This window comes from Bombina bombina, chromosome 11, assembly GCF_027579735.1.
Source record: "Bombina bombina isolate aBomBom1 chromosome 11, aBomBom1.pri, whole genome shotgun sequence".
NCBI lineage: Eukaryota > Metazoa > Chordata > Amphibia > Anura > Bombinatoridae > Bombina > Bombina bombina.
Genome location: NC_069509.1, coordinates 25717966 through 25738942, shown reverse-complemented (window position 1 = coordinate 25738942; position 20977 = coordinate 25717966). Strand labels below are relative to the sequence as shown.

General features: G+C 37.5%; 1 protein-coding gene across 4 annotated transcripts in view; it reads right to left on the bottom strand.

Annotated features, from left to right (window-relative positions):
* Positions 1–20977, bottom strand: part of LOC128642294 (uncharacterized) — a 92095-nt gene that overhangs the window by 8368 nt on the left and 62750 nt on the right. For 2 of the 4 annotated variants that reach the window (XM_053695011.1, XM_053695012.1), the window contains one exon: positions 15821–17457. The exons of the other annotated variants lie outside the window; for them this stretch is intronic. In XM_053695011.1, the coding sequence (XP_053550986.1) occupies positions 17132–17457 (326 nt within the window). In that variant the 3' untranslated portion in view covers positions 15821–17131. Of the gene's footprint in view, positions 1–15820; positions 17458–20977 lie in introns of those variants that run through there. 4 annotated transcript variants of the gene reach the window in all.

The window sequence follows — 20977 nt, the reverse complement described above, 5'->3', positions numbered from 1 at the left end:
CCAAAGCATCACTTGTGATCCACATCAGATCAAGTGCTTACCTTGTTACGCTGTTTTGAAAGATGGATGACGATGACATGGTAGACGCTGCTGGTGGTGCTATTGGCGAACTAGCTGTTGGTCGAATCAGGCAGCCTCGGCGGCTCAGACTGAGACAAAGGGGTCATCTGGTTCGAGGTCCTCGTGTCTATAGGGTGAGACCCACCTTGGAAAACATGAGCGACTTTGAGGTTTATGATAAGTATCGGCTCGATCGCGAACAGCTCATTGGCCTTTACGATCTTCTTAAACCTCATTTGGAGCCACGTATACAAATAAGGACTGCTGTTCCCCCCATGAGTAAGATGCTAAGCTGTCTATACGTCCTGGCCTCCGGGAGTTTTCAATCCGGAGAACTGTACATGCATGGCCTGGCTCAAGGTACGTTCTCTGGGGTGTTTGATAAATTTCTGGACGCCATGGTACGTATCAGTAAGCAATACATAGGATTCCCACAGAATGATGGTGATTGGAGGCGCCTGAAGCGGGAATTCTTTGATATTGCTGAATTGCCCAATGTCTTGGGAGCCATAGATTGTACCCACATTGCGCTGCGTGCTCCAATTGATGACTTGCCCTTCAGAAATCGCAAACATTTTCATAGCCTCAACGTGCAGTATGTTTGTGACGCACAGATGAGGATTATGCATGTGTATGCGAATTTTGGAGGTGCTTGTCATGATGCCCGCATCCTCTTTCAGTCGTCCCTGTGGAGACAGTTTGAGGAAAGACAAATGCCCCCTGGTTATCTCGTTGGTGAGTATTTGTGCACAACATGGTTAATTAGTTTGACAATTGCCACTGTATTTTAAAATTTTAGCGTCATGTTCAGCTATAGGATGCAATTTAACCATTTGTTATTTTCCTACGCTAATGTCTAGTTTTCGTTCAATGCAGATATGTAGCATGTCTTAGCTGAAATGGGAAGATATTAGCTCTTGCAATTTAACCATGTCATTGTCTCTTTCCGCTAATGTCTAGTTTTCGTTCAATGCAGATATGTAGCAGGTCTTACCTTAAATGCTCAGAGAATGCAATGTAACCATGTAGTTAGCATTTTACACAAGGTTTGGTTTAGGAGAAATACGCATATGTAGCATGTCAAAGCTGAAATGGGAAGATATTAGCTCTTGCAATTTAACCATGTCATTGTCTCTTTCCGCTAATGTCTAGTTTTCGTTCAATGCAGATATGTAGCAGGTCTTACCTTAAATGCTCAGATAGAGAATGCAATGTAACCATGTAGTTAGCATTTTACACAAGGTTTGGTTTAGGAGAAATACGCATATGTAGCATGTCAAAGCTGAAATGGGAAGATATTAGCTCTTGCAATTTAACCATGTCATTGTCTCTTTCCGCTAATGTCTAGTTTTCGTTCAATGCAGATATGTAGCAGGTCTTACCTTAAATGCTCAGAGAATGCAATGTAACCATGTAGTTAGCATTTTACACAAGGTTTGGTTTAGGAGAAATACGCATATGTAGCATGTCTTAGATGAAATGGGAAGATACACAATAATATAGAACTAGATTTTTGTATTTTTATGACAAAAAAATTAATGGATTATCGTGTACCAAATTTTTTTGTGAAATAAAAAAAATAATATAAGGATTCTGTTTGAATTATGTTCTGTTCATAATTTATAGGTGATTCTGGGTACATGAGCCGGCCTTGGCTCATTACCCCCTTGCGTAGCCCGACTGATGTGTCTGAGGAGCGCTACAATAGGGCTCATAAGAGAACCAGGGCGGTGGTTGAAAGGATGTTCGGGCTCCTGAAGATGAGATTCAGGTGCCTGGACCGTTCTGGAGGAGCACTCCAGTACAACCCAAAGAAGGTGGCTAAGATCGTTGTAGCCTGTAGCGTCCTGCATAATATTGCACAGCGGGCTGGGATGCTGCAGGCCGTCCCGGTGGACAGAGACCTCCTCAGAGATGAGGAGGATGATCCTGTTCTAGAGAGGGAATTCCAGGACGAGGGCCTCGATGTCAGAGCAGACGTCATCAACCGCCACTTTAGACGGTAAAGAATAGAAGTTAGACAGGAGTATTTTCAATAGATGTGAACTCTAGGGAAATGACAAGTAGAGAATTGTGCAAACATGTTAGATTGTTCATCAAATGATAAAAATGTCTTTCATTTATTAATATAGGTGATGCTCTGGGCATTGGGTCCTGTAGCGAGTCTTTGCCACCTGGTTTTTAAAGAGGACATCAGATGGTAAGTATAAATGTATGGACTGTTGCTGGCATGAATTGTACACAAATACATCATATGGCATACATTTTCAAAAATAGTATTTAGTTTACACATTACTTAAAATGTAAATACTCAGAAAGGGATCCTCTAGAATGACTATGGTTCAATGTCACACATTAGAGGTTTGTTCTGCTCAATATGACTCATCTTCACACTTGATAGAAAATAACACAAGTTGCTACACACGCTTAGTAAGCTAGTGACAGAAATGTATTATGAAATGGGGGGTGGGAGAGGGGTACAGAACTGATTCACACACTTGTAGTAATTTTATTTAAATTTCTTCTTCCATTAGGGAGCTGACTTAATCTAAAGACTGAAAGGGAAGAATTAGAAGCCTGACAGTGAAGATTGCCCAGACTGACAGTGGGAAAAAGCCAAGATTGAAATTGAAGTATACCAATGGGATCATGTCTGGCATTATCTTTCCAATCTGCTGACCTTGAAAACCATACAAAGACATGTTCACATGGTAAGTGCCAACTATTTGATAGAATAAGGCTGTGGAGACATCCTATTGGAGACACTTAGATTATTTTAAAATTTTTAGATGGTATTTCCCAGTCCTCTATTTAATGAACTGATGAATAAGACACCTATTGAAGATCAACTGTTTAGCCCTGAATTGACTTTCAAAGACCATGCATTATCCAGGTTGGTGTACCAAGGCATGCTAGTGAAGACTGTTGAATATTAGTAGCTTACATACATTAGTCATATTTAGGGATCACAATCAGACACTTAGCTGATTTTACTTTTTTAGATGGGATTTCCCAGTCCTCTATTTAATGAACTGATGAATAAGACACCTATTGAAGATCAACTGTTTAGCCCTGAATTGACTTTCAAAGACCATGCATTATCCAGGTTGGTGTACCAAGGCATGCTAGTGAAGACTGTTGAATATTAGTAGCTTACATACATTAGTCATATTTAGGGATCACAATCAGACACTTAGCTGATTTTACTTTTTTAGATGGGATTTCCCAGTCCTCTATTTAATGAACTGATGAATAAGACACCTATTGAAGATCAACTGTTTAGCCCTGAATTGACTTTCAAAGACCATGCATTATCCAGGTTGGTGTACCAAGGCATGCTAGTGAAGACTGTTGAATATTAGTAGCTTACATACATTAGTCATATTTAGTTCTTTATTAGATATTTAGGGATCACAATCAGAAAAAGGAATACATATTATAGTTGATATAGAGGTATTTGAATGGACATGAAATATTACATTTATGTTCAGCATACATATATTGTTGAAATGTGATATACATTATTATGCATAATTAGAAATTTGGATATTTAAATTTAATTTTGATTCAACAATATAATGGTGTTTGTTTTTTTTTAAATGTTAAATCAATTTAATAAATGCCTTTCAACAATGTTGAACAAAGTTAGAGCATAGACACAAGATGATTGTAAATGTATTTTATGAATATTTGACAACGTGTATATTAACTTTGTTCCATTTTTTTATTTGTCATTTCAGATTGGCATCTGATGACTTCCAGGAATATTTTAATTTTTAAAAAAATCATATTTTTTTTTTTTTTTTAAATGTTTATAATAAACATTTTATTATTAAAAACATTCTTTTGAACAGATTATAATAAATATCAATATAATCTGTCAATAAAAAACAATTTGACTCCCATGACTGGTAGTTGGCTATTTGACAAGCACATGCATAAGATCAAATAATGCATTAATTTTAGAAAATCAACTGATTCCGAGAATATTACATTAAACTATCTTTCTTAACATTAATTGGGGAGTGAGATCCTTCGATGCTTTTCTTTTGAAAATCTTAGATATTAAATTAATTTTGGATATGTAGTGAAAATTTATCAAATTATTTATTTTCACTTTTAAGAAGGGGAAGTGGTTCAATTACATAAAAGTGACAGTGTTGTTGAATGTAAAATTAATTTGATAAGATCTTGTATCTTCCTTAGGTATCTCAAAACATTATTTTCAAAATTATTATAATATTTACTTGTATAAATGGTAGGTCATTTAACTTGATATTTTTTACAAGCTAGTTATTGGATGCCAGGTTAATCTATGTAATGTTATAGTGGAGTCATTTAACTATAGTTAGTAATATTATGTATTTTTAAAAATCTTACCTCTTGGGTTAGACATCAAAGATCTATATATAATTTTAATTCCCCTTTAGTTTATTTGGACAATGTTAAATCAACATTCCAAATGTTTTGGTCCTTAAAGGGACATTCACAAAGTATATTGTGTATAGATTTTTAAAAACATCATAAAATAATTTAAACATATTTAGAAAGTAATATAGAATTACATTCAGTCTTTAAATATACTTTTAAAAATATACATCAATGCACATATCTTAGTCAATTGCATAAGGCATCTATATGCAAACAACAATCAGCATCAAAATAGCCTATGTAGATATGTATTTAATCCAAGAATATATATAATTACAATATAATGATTGAATAACAAAACATATTAAGTTGGTCAAATATTAGAATCTTATACAAAATGCATACATAACATATAGCTTAAAGGGACATGCCACCCACATTTTTTCTTTTATGATTTAGAAAGAGAATGCAATTTTAAACATCTTTATAATTTACTTATATTATCTAATTTGTTTTATTCTCTTGATATTCTTTGATGAAAAGCATATCTAGATATGCTCACTAGCTGCTGATTGGTTGCTGCACATAGAAGCATCGTGTGATTGGCTCACCATGTGCATTGCTTTTTCTTCAACTAAGGATATTTAGAAAATGAAGCAAAATAAATAATGGAAGTAAATTATAATGTTGTTTAAATTTCTATTCTCTATCTGAATCATGAAAGAAAGATTTTGGGTTTAGTGGCCCTTTAATGTCCCTCTAAGCTGAAGGCTCCAAAATACCTCCTTTAATAAATATATTTCAGTCAGTGTGTAAAACAATCTAGAAGTTAATCTAAATTTGCTTTACTCATATACTAATTTAGCAAAAGGAAGGTGCCTATGTTTCTGATATTTTAAGCATTATTGTGAAATGTTTCTTTAAAGGGACATGAAATCAAAATATACTTAAAGGGAGACAGTTAAAAATTTAATGATTTATACATTCTGAATGAGTATTCTATTTTAAGCAACTTTAAAAATTGTCTCGTATTATGAATGCTCCTTGTGATGTTGCTATCATTACTTTAAAAAAAAGGCATTAAAAAGATAATTTATTTGCTTCAGTACTCTGGACAGAACTTGCTTTTTTTGGTTGGATTAATTGATCCAACAATCGTCAAGGACAACCCATGTTTTTTTAAAAAAATGTCCGTCATCTAAAATATCATTATTGATTTGCAAAGAAAGATAACAAGATAACTGTTAACATTTGAGAATCGGATTAAATTATAAAGTTGATTAACATTTCATGCTCAATCTGAATCCCCAACGCTACATTTGTTTGGACAGTGTCCCTTTAAGAGATTTAAATAGTGTATTTACGTCTCTTCCTATCTTGACAGCTTTTTGCTTGAAAAGCATATCGAGATAGGCTCAGTAGATGAAGATTGGTGGATGCACAGAGATGCCTTATGTGATTGGCTCAACCATGTGCATTTAAATTTCTTCTGTTGAGGATATCTAAATACTAAGATAAATTGATTTACATTTTAAAGTCTAAACAATCTTCTATCTCTACAGATCATTTGATACAATTGTTTGTTTGTAATGTCTATTTAAAAATAAAGACGCCATTGCACAATAACATATATGTGCACTTCAGACAAATACAAGCTCGAGGTTTATTTGCTAATAACAAACAAACCTGTAGTTTAACATTTATAAACAGATTATCCAAGTTACTGACATTCTAACCTGAATTTGAACATTAAGAAATATTGCGTGTGAAACGCATCTTGAAACACCAGATTACCATCTTTAAACATTAGTCTAATGTCACGCAATAGCACACAATCAATGTGCATTATAAAGACATTTAATAGAGCAATGTCAATAATTCACAATAAGTCAACAAATTGATTTTATGAACAATAAAGACATACAATATTAAATGTGTATTTGTATTAAAGAAACAGACCGTTATTAAACCGAAAAATGTCTACAACATTTAATAATGTGACACTATTAGATTTTAAAGAGAATTTAATCATTAATATTTAACGGATCACGGATATTAAATCTGCGTCACACATATCCGCATGACAGGCCCATGAGTTACTAATAAGTCTACATGAAAAATGAAGTAACAGCACCACCAAGCGGTATGTGTAAGGAAGTTACTAAGATATGAAACATTAATGAACGGCCAATCTGAGTTCATCACACAAACACAACTTGAGTCAGGATGGTCTCACAGACATTCTAACAATATTTCAAACTTTTATCCAATCAGATGTACAGATAACTTGTCCCATGGTGCATCTCATGTTTACTTCACCATATAAAAGTCCATTACACGTTGCCATCTTTGTCAGTTCTCTAATGCCTGCAGGCAGTATATGTTATACACATATTTATTTTGGAAAACCCAGCAGGCATGTCAGTTCCCAGGTTCACCAAGGAGGAGAGCGCTGCACTGGTCCACGCCGTCAAGGACTTTTATCCCCAGCTGTTTGGGAACAAGAGGAGGTTGACAGATGCGCCTGTTAAGAAGGCCCTCTGGGAGTCTATCACCAATGCGGTTAGATTGGTGTGTGACGTCCAGAGGACCCAGGATCAGATCATGAGGAGATTCGGAGATATGAGGTTGCGGTTATCCAAAAAAGTCAACCTCATAAGGGACTGGGTACAAGCCCGTAAAAGAGGTGGCAAAAGAGATGCCCCGCGGAAACTGTACCTACTCCCTTATGAGGTGACTTTATGCGAGCTCCTCAATCTCCGGGTCCCCAAAAGATTTAGATCCTCGCCATCCTCGGCCTCCTCTTCTTCCCTCCCAGCTGCGGGATCTGAAAGTCCTGACGCGGGGGCCAGGGCAGCTGCTTCTCCGTCCGGTGGCCTGGGAGGAGATAGAGAATCTGAACAAGGTAATTATCCAACTTCATATTATATCTTAATATTTGGTATTTTTATCCAAAAATGTGTATATAGTCAGATACTAAACCTATACAGATCTCACAACATACACTACATATGATGTTTAGATATCTGATTTTACATTAGTGATACATGAAATAGGAATGATGTGTCTTGCGCTCTACAGAATATGCGTCACAGAGCGAAAATGGAATTGCGCATCCACGTTAACATGGCTTTGCTGTAAGTGGCATTGCTTTATACATGTTGGTCAAATGACGGATGCGTAATTCCGCTTGGAATCATTGCGCAATGATCGCGAAAATGGAATTGCGCATCCACGTTAACATGGCTTTGCTGTAAGTGGCATTGCTTTATACATGTTGGTCAAATGACGGATGCGTAATTCCGCTTGGAATCATTGCGCAATGATCGCGAAAATGGAATTGCGCATCCACGTTAACATGGCTTTGCTGTAAGTGGCATTGCTTTATACATGTTGGTCAAATGACGGATGCGTAATTCCGCTTGGAATCATTGCGCAATGATCGCGAAAATGGAATTGCGCATCCACGTTAACATGGCTTTGCTGTAAGTGGCATTGCTTTATACATGTTGGTCAGAATTAAATGTGAATTATTATATTAGTGAAGAATACAGTATTCCTCTTTTCAATATTATAGATAATAAAAAAAGAAGAATCCAAATAAATTATAACATATGCCCATCAATTGATGATTATGAAATAACAACAAAAAATAATTAAAGATACATTAAACAACACAACTGATTGAAAATAAGAGTCCAGGATATATTTATCATGAATTTAATTGAGGAAACAATTAACTCATGGGACTACCAAAGGATTCCTAGTTTTAAATTGATTTGTTAATAATGTAAAGATTGGAAACATGGCATGATTTGTATTAATGATATGAAATCCTCATTTAATATATTACAGATATGGATGTTGCTGCTGGATCCTCAAGCCAGGGCTTGTCACAGTATGGTATGTCTCATTTTAATTGACATTTGTCTTAGAAACATGGACAGAACATTACATACTAAATCCACATTGTTCAAGATTTATATGTAATGTCCCTTTAATAGATGAAAATTAAATCATTCTTCGGATATCCTTAAATAACATATTAGATTTGAATTGCATGCTCAATCCCATTCATTACATCAACATATGGAGTAGAGAATTCATTAACACCAACATTGTCAAATCAATATAATTTTATATTAAAGGGATACTGAGCTACAATTATTAATGTTGTCATTCAGATAGAGTATGCAATATTAATAAACATTTAAATATAATACTATCATCATATGTGAAATCTTCTATTGCTAAATGTATTTTAAAATCAAGAATGTACGTTTATCTGCATCTCAATTTTGGTTGACCAACCTGGGTTTTGATTGATGATTGGTGTATACCTTCAACAAACAATATTTATTGAATCCAATATTGCTTATCTGCCTTTAAGATTAAAATTTAGCAACATTCAAATTATAATAGGAGTCAATGTGAAATCATTTGGAACAGTTTGAACAGAGAAATCAATGATTAAAATTAATCATGTCAGTGTCCCTTTAATAAAAAATAGATTCATTCATCTTGACATTCTTTGGATTAAACAATATTGATATATAATTCACATATTCACTGTTGGAGTTACTTTATAGATATCAGCATACTCTAACAGCACCATGATTACATATTTGTACTAATCTATTTGGTTTTGGATTGTGATAAATATGTGTTGTGTCCTAAACAAGATTACTGTACATTGCACAAATAGCTCGATGTGCCACATGTGTTTGTTTAGATTTTTCAACAGCTCTTCAAAATGTGGTTTGTGTGTATTCTTTTACGAACATTGATCAATGGGTATATTTAGATATGCAATAGCATCGTTTGAGATGAGTTTGATGTCTAATATAGTCTGAAATTAAACATATGTTCAATACAGAATTTTTAACAGAATCCCCTTGATTCAATCAAGCATTTTCTGGTTTAATGACTGCTCTATTCTTCACATTTTCAAGTTGATTAATCTTAAAATTCGAGACAGATGTGATTTAGTGATATCCCAAATGTGTTTCCTAATATATATCTATATCATTCATAGAGAGAGTTGGTGTGGTGAGCCCACAGGAATCCAGCAGTGACATAGAGCCGCCTTTGCGGTCTCCTGGTAAGTCCATTGACTCATTTATATGTAATTGTAGGTGTATTGGTAATCAATATTATGAGCATGATTCTGATGAAGCATAACATTTGAAACAAACATATAATTTTCTCTTCTGATTATATATTAATTTGCTTTTAATATTGAACGATTAATAATTTAAACTTTATTAATCTACACATTTGTTATTCAGAAGATGTATAGCATATGTTTGTTTCCATGTTCTTTTTTGACAACAGTCATCAAGTGATACACACATGAGAAATCATAAATGTTCTATGTACTATGCTTTTATGATTTTTAAATTAATCCAAACAATACATCGAAAATCTGAATCATTGAGAAGAACAAATCTAATGTAATTTGTATGCTCCATCAAAAAGATGTAAATCATAACTTTGGGTGTGTATATCTTTAATGCAACATTGATGTGTGTCTTTGAACAACAGTAACATATGTTATAATATCTGATCTTAACGTGTACACAACATGTTATGTTTTACAGAGATTGATTTAACAGATGTGACGGAGGAGGAAGAGGCTGCCTTGGAGTCTAATGGTATGTGAAATATATCTATCATGTTTCCAACATGTTGGTTTATTTGAAATAATTTCATAGAAGACATTCAAAGTCTACAGCTTTTGCACTTTAAAAAGGAATATTATTTGTCTGTTCAAATACACTCCTGCCCCCTTTCTATATCAGGCAGCATGAAAAGTTTTGTTTTGAAAATATTTAAAATTCATGCCATCATTATGTCACATGCATATTCCAGGCCAAAACACAATAATAATGTTATAATTGTCCAGACAGTAATTGATATTCATCTGAGTGCCTATATGCATACCATATCCTCATTTCATAATTGTTTACAAATTCAAACACACTTCGAAGTATATTGAAAACATTATCAATTTGAAATGCGTTGATTTGATTTCATGATGTATGAGATGTTAATATATATTTATTAAATCTTCAGATGGATCCACCACTTCTGGTCATCTGGTTTCCGCCCCTGCCCAGTCCCCTGCCCAGTCACAGACCCCTCCCCATGCCCAGACCCCTGCCCAGACCCAGACCCCTGCCAATGACCAGACTCCTGCCCATGCCCAGACCCCTGGCGGCCCTTCCCATTTATCATATCCTGTCCCTCCCAAAAAACGCCCCTACAACCCCCTTCGCCGCTCTCCCCGTATTATGGCCCGTACAGCTGCCCAGACCCCAACTCCCCACTCCCCAGCTGTACGGCCTACCCTGGAGCGGCAGATCACCCCTCCCCAAGCCAATCCCATCCCTCCCCAAGCCAATCCCATCCCTCCCCAAGCCAATCCCATCCCTCCCCCCTGTCTCAACCTTCATTGTCCTGGGTGTCGGATTGTCCTTCCCAGGCACAGCTGTAAGTATCATTCAAAATCCACGTTATAAGATACTTAAAGGTACAGTGAAGGTAAATATTTTCTATTGTGATTCAAATAGAGCATGCAATGTTAATCAAATTTATAATTTACTACTCTTATGAATTATTCTTCATTCTCTTGATATCTTTATTTAAACAAAGAAATGCCTAGAATTATTTTAAACAATAAAATAATTCTGGCCATCATTTCTTTATTGTTGGATGAATGTATCCATCAACCAGCAGGGACAAACAAAGTTGATAAACAAATATTGGCTGCCCTAAAAAGCAACATTCTTGCATTCAAAATCTAGCTATAGAATTCAAACATTTAAAGAATATGTGTAAGTTTTAAATATTTGTAATGTCATGCTCTATCTGAATCAGTCAATTAAATATTTAGGTTCAGTGTCCCTTTAATTGGATATCACTACATATACCAATCACCACTACTTGGATCCAACAATTAATGTACAAATGTTGATACATTATCTCTTGTTTAACCCAGTGGGAATGTAATCTCTTCAGGTTGCTATGTTTACACAGCTTGTCCTCAATGCCAAAATGTTTAAGGATAGGTGTGCCTACCACAGTATAATTGAAATATTTAAATAGCTAATGTAAGTACAATGTAAATCCTTTAACAAGATTTGATACACTCAAGCTGTATAAGTGGATCATCGAAAACCAATTAAAGGGGACAACATGTTTGAGTAAACTGTCCCTTTAATGATTTCTGTCTGTCTGAATAACCTAATTCATGTGTAAAGAATAAATGTAAACTAATTGATGTAAAGAATGATTTGTCTTTATGATGACAATGTATCTTTTCTAATTTTTTCGTCTGTTGTGTAATTATCCTTAATATTTTTTTTTTCTTTATTTTAGGCTGTGACTCAGCATGGCTCATGCTAGAAAGTATAGCAAGAGTAGAGCAGGCCGTGCTGAGGAACGCAGCTGTCCTGAGAGGGATGAACGACACCATGCAGGCCCAGCTCCGGATTCAGGACTTGACTCTGCGTGCAATTATGCGATTAAGTTCAAGGCCTGAATCTGGAGCTGGACATGCACAGGACGATGAAGAGGATGACCAGTAAGTGGAGGATCTGGAGATGCTCCAAGGTGGCAGATAAGAATCCTCCGTCCACATGTTGATTTTTTGGTTTTATTGTTGCCATTTGGCCTTTTAAAAAGTTTATTGTTGTGCCTGTTGCACTCTTTTACCTTGTCATATGTCTCCAATGGGGCTATGCTGGCCCTTGGCAACTCTCTTCATGGACTGTGATGCACTCTGTGACCTTGTCATATGTCTCCAATGGGGCTATGCTGGCCCTTGGCAACTCTCTTCATGGACTGTGATGCACTCTTTTACCTTGTCATATGTCTCCAATGGGGCTATGCTGGCCCTTGGCAACTCTCTTCATGGACTGTGATGCACTCTTTTACCTTGTCATATGTCTCCAATGGGGCTATGCTGGCCCTTGGCAACTCTCTTCATGGACTGTGATGCACTCTTTTACCTTGTCATATGTCTCCAATGGGGCTATGCTGGCCCTTGGCAACTCTCTTCATGGACTGTGATGCACTCTTTTACCTTGTCATATGTCTCCAATGGGGCTATGCTGGCCCTTGGCAACTCTCTTCATGGACTGTGATGCACTCTGTGACCTTGTCATATGTCTCCAATGGGGCTATGCTGGCCCTTGGCAACTCTCTTCATGGACTGTGATGCACTCTTTTACCTTGTCATATGTCTCCAATGGGGCTATGCTGGCCCTTGGCAACTCTCTTCATGGACTGTGATGCACTCTGTTACCTTGTCATATGTCTCCAATGGGGCTATGCTGGCCCTTGGCAACTCTCTTCATGGACTGTGATGCACTCTTTTACCTTGTCATATGTCTCCAATGGGGCTATGCTGGCCCTTGGCAACTCTCTTCATGGACTGTGATGCACTCTTTTACCTTGTCATATGTCTCCACTGGGGCTATGCTGGCCCTTGGCAACTCTCTTCATGGACTGTGATGCACTCTGTGACCTTGTCATATGTCTCCAATGGGGCTATGCTGGCCCTTGGCAACTCTCTTCATGGACTGTGATGCACTCTTTTACCTTGTCATATGTCTCCAATGGGGCTATGCTGGCCCTTGGCAACTCTCTTCATGGACTGTGATGCACTCTTTTACCTTGTCATATGTCTCCAATGGGGCTATGCTGGCCCTTGGCAACTCTCTTCATGGACTGTGATGCACTCTTTTACCTTGTCATATGTCTCCAATGGGGCTATGCTGGCCCTTGGAAACTCTCTTCATGGACTGTGATGCACTCTTTTACCTTGTCATATGTCTCCAATGGGGCTATGCTGGCCCTTGGCAACTCTCTTCATGGACTGTGATGCACTCTGTGACCTTGTCATATGTCTCCAATGGGGCTATGCTGGCCCTTGGCAACTCTCTTCATGGACTGTGATGCACTCTTTTACCTTGTCATATGTCTCCAATGGGGCTATGCTGGCCCTTGGCAACTCTCTTCATGGACTGTGATGCACTCTTTTACCTTGTCATATGGCTCATATATTCCTTATTTTTCCAGGATTATTTCTAAACGTTGTAGATGTTTTCTTACATACTAATAAAAGACATGTCATTGCACGAATCTTTGTCCTGATTCTTCATGTTATTTTTTGAAAGCTCTAGTTTATGTTGTTGATCCTTAAAGGGACATACCAAAAATATTTTTTATAATAAAATCATATATGTAAGACAATTGTAAATGACTTTAAGATTAACATCTCCAATGTAATCTTATTATTTGTCTTTATATATTTTTCACTTAGCTTTATCATTGCATGATTATGATTAGCATAGTAATTGTTTTATATATGTATATATAGATTGTTATTTGTGTATATATGTATATTTCAATGTTCACATCCATGTGTGTATTTATAAACTCTGCATGAATTGATGCACCTTTAACAAATGATCAGAGTATTGATACAATGATATAATCCCTGTAAAGTGTTCATTTTATTGAAATAGTATTGTCTATGTGTATGCTCTTTTTAAAAACAAAATCATGTCCCTTTAAGTGATGGTGAGCACAATTGTTAATGAATGTATTTCCATTTCTAAAGCGTTTTTGTCCTTTTTACATGAACAAGGACATATAATCTTATTAATAAACAATCTTATTGTAATGTTGACAGCACATGTATTTCATTTTCAATTCTATCTTATTGTAAAAGTGTAACCAAATAAATCTGTGTGTAATGCAAATAATTTAGATGATGAATATTTGTTAACAAATATGTTAACAAAATAGTTATCCTCCCATATATGGCTATAGGTAGGCTGACCATAATTAAACTTGAATAAATGACACGTTTAATCAATCCATGTATAACTATTGTTATTCCAAAACAATCCAAACATATCTTAAAACATCAATGGCATATGTATTTCTCATGTGTATCTTTTAAATGTTAAAGATATACACCATAGCTATAGTTCAAGGGACAGTCAAGTCCGAAAAGATGATTCATGATTTGGTGACATTCCGAGATAGCAATCTAGACACATACTAGTTCCTAAACTATAAATACGTTTCTTAGTGATATGCCAAGCTGTCAACTGAGTCCTTGTATTGTCTGCGGTTTTTCAGCGATGTCGGATGCGCCATGTTGCTTAAGACGTCACCTGCCAGGCTGTCCAATGATTCCTTGTATTGACTGACGTTCTTACGTGATCAAGAATGTGCCTTTTATTGGATTGCGTTTTGACGCGATCAAGGATGCGCCTTTTTTTGGGGGCGTTCTTACGTGATCAAGAATGTGCCTTTCATTGGATTGCGTTCTTACGTGATCAAGGAAGCGTCATGTTAAGACGTCACATGCAAAGGTAAAAAAACGTCTGATTGGATTACGTAGTCCCGCAATATTTGTTTGTGCCCGTTAAACACGTTTGTGACTGCAGCCAATTTTAATAACCTTGCGAATATGTATTATTTGCATCATGTTACATTGTTGACCCGTAGCTGATAAAGACCACCACATTCTCTTTTGCTGGATGTCTGGTTGAATAAACGAACGAAAGCAAAATGTTTTCATGCATAAGATATTTCGAGGCAAGTGCAAATCTCTATAGTCCATGTTGTTTAATATGTTTGTCAACAATGTTCCTTTTTCTGAAAAATGACTGTTGTGTTTAATGTTAAAGATATCTAATTAATAAATCTGCGCTATTGTGTTAGAATCAAGTAATCAATATGCCTTTATCTTTATCATATGCTAAATATATGATGCCGACTTGTTCTAAATGTAATTTCGTTGTATATTTTATTAAAGGTTCATTAGACACTCACATTATAAATCAAAAGCATTTATTTGGTCTCTAGTTAGATAGTCCATTGTTTAACCAATACGTTTCATTTTGCTTCTGTTCTAAGAAAATGTAAGTAATTTTCCGACTCCTCGCCAAGCCTCTGAGTTTCATGTGAGTACCATCTCCAGCTTTCTCCTGTTTGTGTAAAGGGTCTTTTCATATGTTAATGATGGGGTATTGTCTTGTTTTACGGTTGTAATGGGGGTTCATCTATATTTTCAATAGAGCTAACCCGATTTTCTTTGAAAGTGTTTAAAGCTTTGTAATATTGATATCAGTATATGTTAATCTTGTTGTTTGTAGTAGTGTCTATTATATACAGTTCTGTTAAAAATATAGTATACTGTCCCTTTAATGCAAATGTTGATTTTTGTATCATGTATGAGTTCCACATTGTTTAATCTTCCAATCTATTATTGTTAGCATATTTTCACCCCCCCCACTCCTAAAAGGACTTTAAACCATATTCATTGTTCAAACAAATGTCTTTCCAATAAAAAATGAACACAATAATGTCTCTTTAAGAAAATAGACTTTATTTAACACGTCAATATAAATGTGATTTCAATATTTATTTTTTGAACAAGTACATGTAGATATACCAACAAGCTTCAAATATGTGTTAGCATATGTAATTTTGTTAAAGGGACAGTTTAGAAAACAAATAATGTTTTTCATTATTCTAAAAGTCAATTATGTAATATCAATGATATCAAATGTTTCTCAACAATTGATCATTTGTCTGTGTTTATTTAAATTTGCTAGCTAAACCTATGAGGTTCGTGTGCTCATTTCTTCGATCTTGAAGAGTGCTTGTAATCATTATACAATTTGAGCACTAGAGGGCATTTGGATAGCATTTGTATATGTAAAACCTTGTGCTCATACAGCATATTATTGACCATGTATTGATCTTTGATATCTCAAATGTTGTTATGTCTGAACAACAAATAATTGTTCATTTTTCATAGTCATAGATCCAAAGGTAAGCACATAAATCACACGTATTTCTCCATGTTTTGTTGTTTCCAACTTGATAATGCGTAATACAGTGTTTTCTTTGTAATCAATAATTTTCTGACTGTCCCTTTAAGCTGTGTTATTGGCATTCAAACATTAATATGCCATCATGGATAATTGTAATGGTAATTTTGTTTGCGATTCGGGAAACAGTTTGGACATCACATCACAGAAACCAATCAATATCATGAACAAGGATAGGTATGTGATGATGTGGTTTTCACACACTTATAACCCACACTCTGCAAACAATCTGCCTCCATGGACCCGGTCCCATAGAAGTCGATTATATACAGAGTGTGGTCCACAAGTGTATGAAAACCACATCATCACATACCTATCCATTACACATTAAATTAAAAAACCCAGTAAAGATGAAAACAAATACTTACTTCCTCTTCCTTCCCCTCTTCCCACGGTGCTGAGGCTCTGGGAGAGGCAACTGCCGACTCCGAAGAGTTCTCCTTGGAGCTGTTGTGGGAAGAGTGGAAGGAAGAGTACTGGGACGACCAAGGTGAGGAGGAGAAGATGGCTGAGGAGGAGAAGATGGCTGAGGAGGAGTAGATGGCCCGGCAGGAGGAGTAGATGGCCCGGCAGGAGGAGAAGATGGCCCGGCAGGAGGAGATGGCCCAGCAGCAAGAGGCCCAGCAGCAAGAGGCCCAGCAGCAAGAGGCGGACCAGGAGGTAGACCAGCATGCGCCTCCCGGAAAAAAGTAAACATTTCTTGGTGAAGCTGAAATATTCTGTTTTGTCCTTCTTCGATTCGATTGAGTATGGTGACGATTTGGTTTTGGCCATCAAGTATTCTATTGCGTCCTTCGATATTTTGTATCCGGGAGGTACGCATCTGGTCTATGTAGTCCAGTAGAACCCGCAACCTTCGCTATTTCCTCTTGTTGTGCTTGTTGTTGTACCCGTGCACGGCGGGGTGCCCGTGCACGGCGGTGTGCGGGTCCTTGAGGGGCCTCGGGTTCCGCGGGATCCTCCTGTGCTTCCGGGGCCTCTTCATCATCTCCCGTGCGCTCTTCGTCACGGGGGGCCTCTTCCCTCCAAAGTGGAAATTCCTCCCCACCACTCTCATCCCGGGGAGATGCATGAGGCTGTGTTTCCTGTGCTGCCTCCTCCCCAGACTCTGTATATTAAAAAAATTAAAAAATAAAAATGTATATATTAGCATATTTGCAAATCAAGCTTTAAATGACTTAGCTTACGATACAATTACAAATGCAGAATCATTAATCCACTTAGAAATCTAACAAACAATCAATACGATTTCAGCTTTTTCATAAACCGTGTTTGTGATATCTGTGGTCAATCTGAATGTTTTCTCGTTTGTTTTCAGTCTGTTTAAATGCACACCTAACCTATAGCCTAGATACTGATGTAACCGCAAAATAATTGAATGCGTGTAAACAACGTTATAGCATTAATCGGATCCTTAACACATGAAACCCAATGTTTTATCTTTCATGATTTAGAAGCATACATTTTTTATCAACTTTCGAATGTCCTTTTCTTATCTAATTAGCTTAATTCTCTGGATAGTCTTTGCTGAAAAGCATATCTAAATATGCTTATAAGATGCTGATTGTTAGCTGAATCTAGCTGCCTCCTGTGATTGTTTCACCGTGTGCATGGCTATTTCTTCCTTAAAATATATCTCAAGAAGGATTCAAATTAGGTAATTTAAGTACATTTGAATGTTTTGTCAAATTGTATTCGGTACCTCAATCATGAAAGTAAATGTTTGCGTATAGTGTCCATTGAAATACATTCGTATGTGAAATTATTGTTCAATGAGCTTACCGTCAGATGAGAGTGGCAGGTTCCCGGTATCAATTCCTCCGATACCGACTACTTCCACCTCGGAGATGCTGGGCCGCAACATTTCCTCCCATCGGCAGTACTCTATTTCAAGGGCAGGTCCGCCACCGGTTCCTGCGGCATGTCGGGCCTCCAGGCTTAACTTTTTCTTGAGATCCATTTTACAGTCCCGGTAGCGATGTTTGATCGATTCCATATCTCGTTTCCGGCCACCCACTGCATTGACTGCATTCCTGATCTCATTCCAGAGCCTCCTCTTGTCAGTCGGGGTTGTCTTTTGGTGCTGCAGCCTCCTATGCCTGGCCATATAGGCCTCTACGAGGGCCTCCTTCTCCTCCATCGAAAACCTCGCCTCCCTAGTCGCCTTGGCCTTCCCCTGTGATGATGCCCTCTGTTTCCCGGACTGTGAAGCCCTACTCTGACCGCCACTGGGCCCAGCCACTTGTTCATCTTGAACCAAGTGGCTGGGTCCACCCACCGCTTCCACCCCCGCTTCCTGCCCCCCTTCCTGCTCCCCTTCCTGCTCCCCTTCCTGCCCTGTTCCTCTCCCCCTCCCTCTCCTCCCCCCTCTACCTGTCCCCTGCCTGGTCTCCATCTGTTCCCTAAACTAAACCCCAAATAATCAAAGAAAAAGTGAGTGGGATGAAATGAAAGGGGGTCAAAATAAAGAACTAAAAAGACAAAAAAGGTGCTTAAAGTGTGAGAGGGATGTAAAAAACCAAAGAGGGTAAGGAGTATTTAAATAAACCAAAAGAAGAATAAGACTAAAAGGAGGATATGTAAACTAAATGTAACTAGGGGATGGGTATGGGATGGGTATGGGGTATGGGATGAGAGTAAATGGGATGAAAGGGAATGGGACTCCAAGGAATGGGGTATGGAGTGTAGTATGAGGGGGTAGGGGGTATGGAGTGTATGTAGTGTTATTGATAAGTGTATGTATGTATTGAATGTGTTTGCGTGTAAATGTGTTAAGTGTACAGAAAAATCACTCGCTCGCTAACACACTACTACTAATTCTCACTAACAAACACTCCCACTAACTCTCACTAACTACCAGTAACTTACGCTCCCACTAACAACTCTCACTAATAACTCCCACTAACTCACGCTCCCACTAACAGACTCTCTCCCACTAACTCCCACTAACTCACTCACTCTCTCACGCTAACACTAACTCACTCTCCAAAAATCTCTAACTCTCTAATCTTAAACCTCCAATCTCCAAAGACCCACCATCAACACAGTCAAAGAAGCCCTGCTTGTGTGTTGCTTATATACCCTGTGTAAATGTTTAATGATGTCCCAATTTCCGTTGTAAATAGTGTTCAGGTGTGCTTTATTAGCAATTAATATTATTGCAATGTGTATTAGGTGTGTGAATTTGCGCATGCTCATTTTGAGTTGGTATTTGTGGAATGTGTAGAATGCGATGATGTCATAGTGGTCGTTTTCTCTAACATTGTCCAATAGTATTCTGTTTAAATGTGAATTTGCGATGGTGTGTTCTTAGTGAAGTGTTGTATATGTATGTTTGTCCTAATATATAGTGATATTGAATGCGATTTTTTTTCTATTGTATGTATATCTTTTTTAATCCTTGTTGTTATTTTGCGATTTTCCGCATCTTAAAGTATATGCGTATTCCCCGTATTAAATTTTATTAGAAATTCCCCCGCTTGTGAATGTGTAATGCTTGTGTGCTTTGTTGATTGATTGTTGTTGTGACATTTGGGGCGTGTTATTGTTGTGCATGATGTGGTATGCGTCATATGACTGAGCTGTGCGTATTCTCGCGAGATCGAGTGTTAGGTGAAAAAAGCTATTTTTTGCCTTTCCCATTGATCTCTATGGGAGACTGTCTAACGCGGGCAGGATTACGCGTGTGACATACACGCGTTAAGAGCATCGTTAGATGGTCTTATTTGAACTCTAAATACCGGAGTCAAACAATGCCGTGCGTTAGACATAAAACACGCGTGGCGTTAGCAACCCATCTACCGCCGAACTCTAAATCTAGGCCATAATTTGTATAAATTAAAAGAGTGAAGCGCTCAACCTGGGAACGAACAATAGCATAATAGCTTGTTCTATGGCTAGTTACCACCCTAGAAGCAGCCTCTTTTTGCTCAATATGTGCCTTTCACAGAGAAGAACTTTCCTGTAGCATATCAGTCTAAACCTGACTTAACAGTGCAGTCCAGCCCCAAAATACCAGGCAATCCCTCTCTGAACGAGAGAAACGGCAAAACCCCAGATGTATGTTTCGGCCTATTAGAGGGATGTGGCTGCACCTCACTGATGAGGCCCATAGGAGGCCAAAACAATTGTCTGGGGTTGTCATGTTCCTTGTTCAGAGGATAATTGCCTGGTATTTTGGGGCTGGACTGACCTTACTTGGCAGGATCAGACTGATATACTTCAGGAAAATTTTCCTCTGTGAAAAGCACACTGGTCTAAAAGAGGCTGCTTCCGGGTGGTAAATTGCCATAGAACTAGCTGATGAGCTGTTGTTCTTTCCTGGTAGAGCGCTTCTCTCTTCTTATGCAAATTAATATGACCCTGGGGAAGTCTCCCTATGGGTGATGGGGGAAACCAGACGTGGACTCCTTGCCCAGTGTGCTTAGAGGGATGTGGCTGCACCTCACTGATGAGGCCCATAGGAGGCCGAAACGATCGTCTGGGGTTGTCATGTTCCTTGTTCAGAGGAGAATTGCCTGGTATTTTGTGGCTGGACTGACCTTACTTGGCAGGATCAGACTGATATACTTCAGGAAAGTTTTCCTCTGTGAAAAGCACACTGGTCTAAAAGAGGCTGCTTCCGGGTG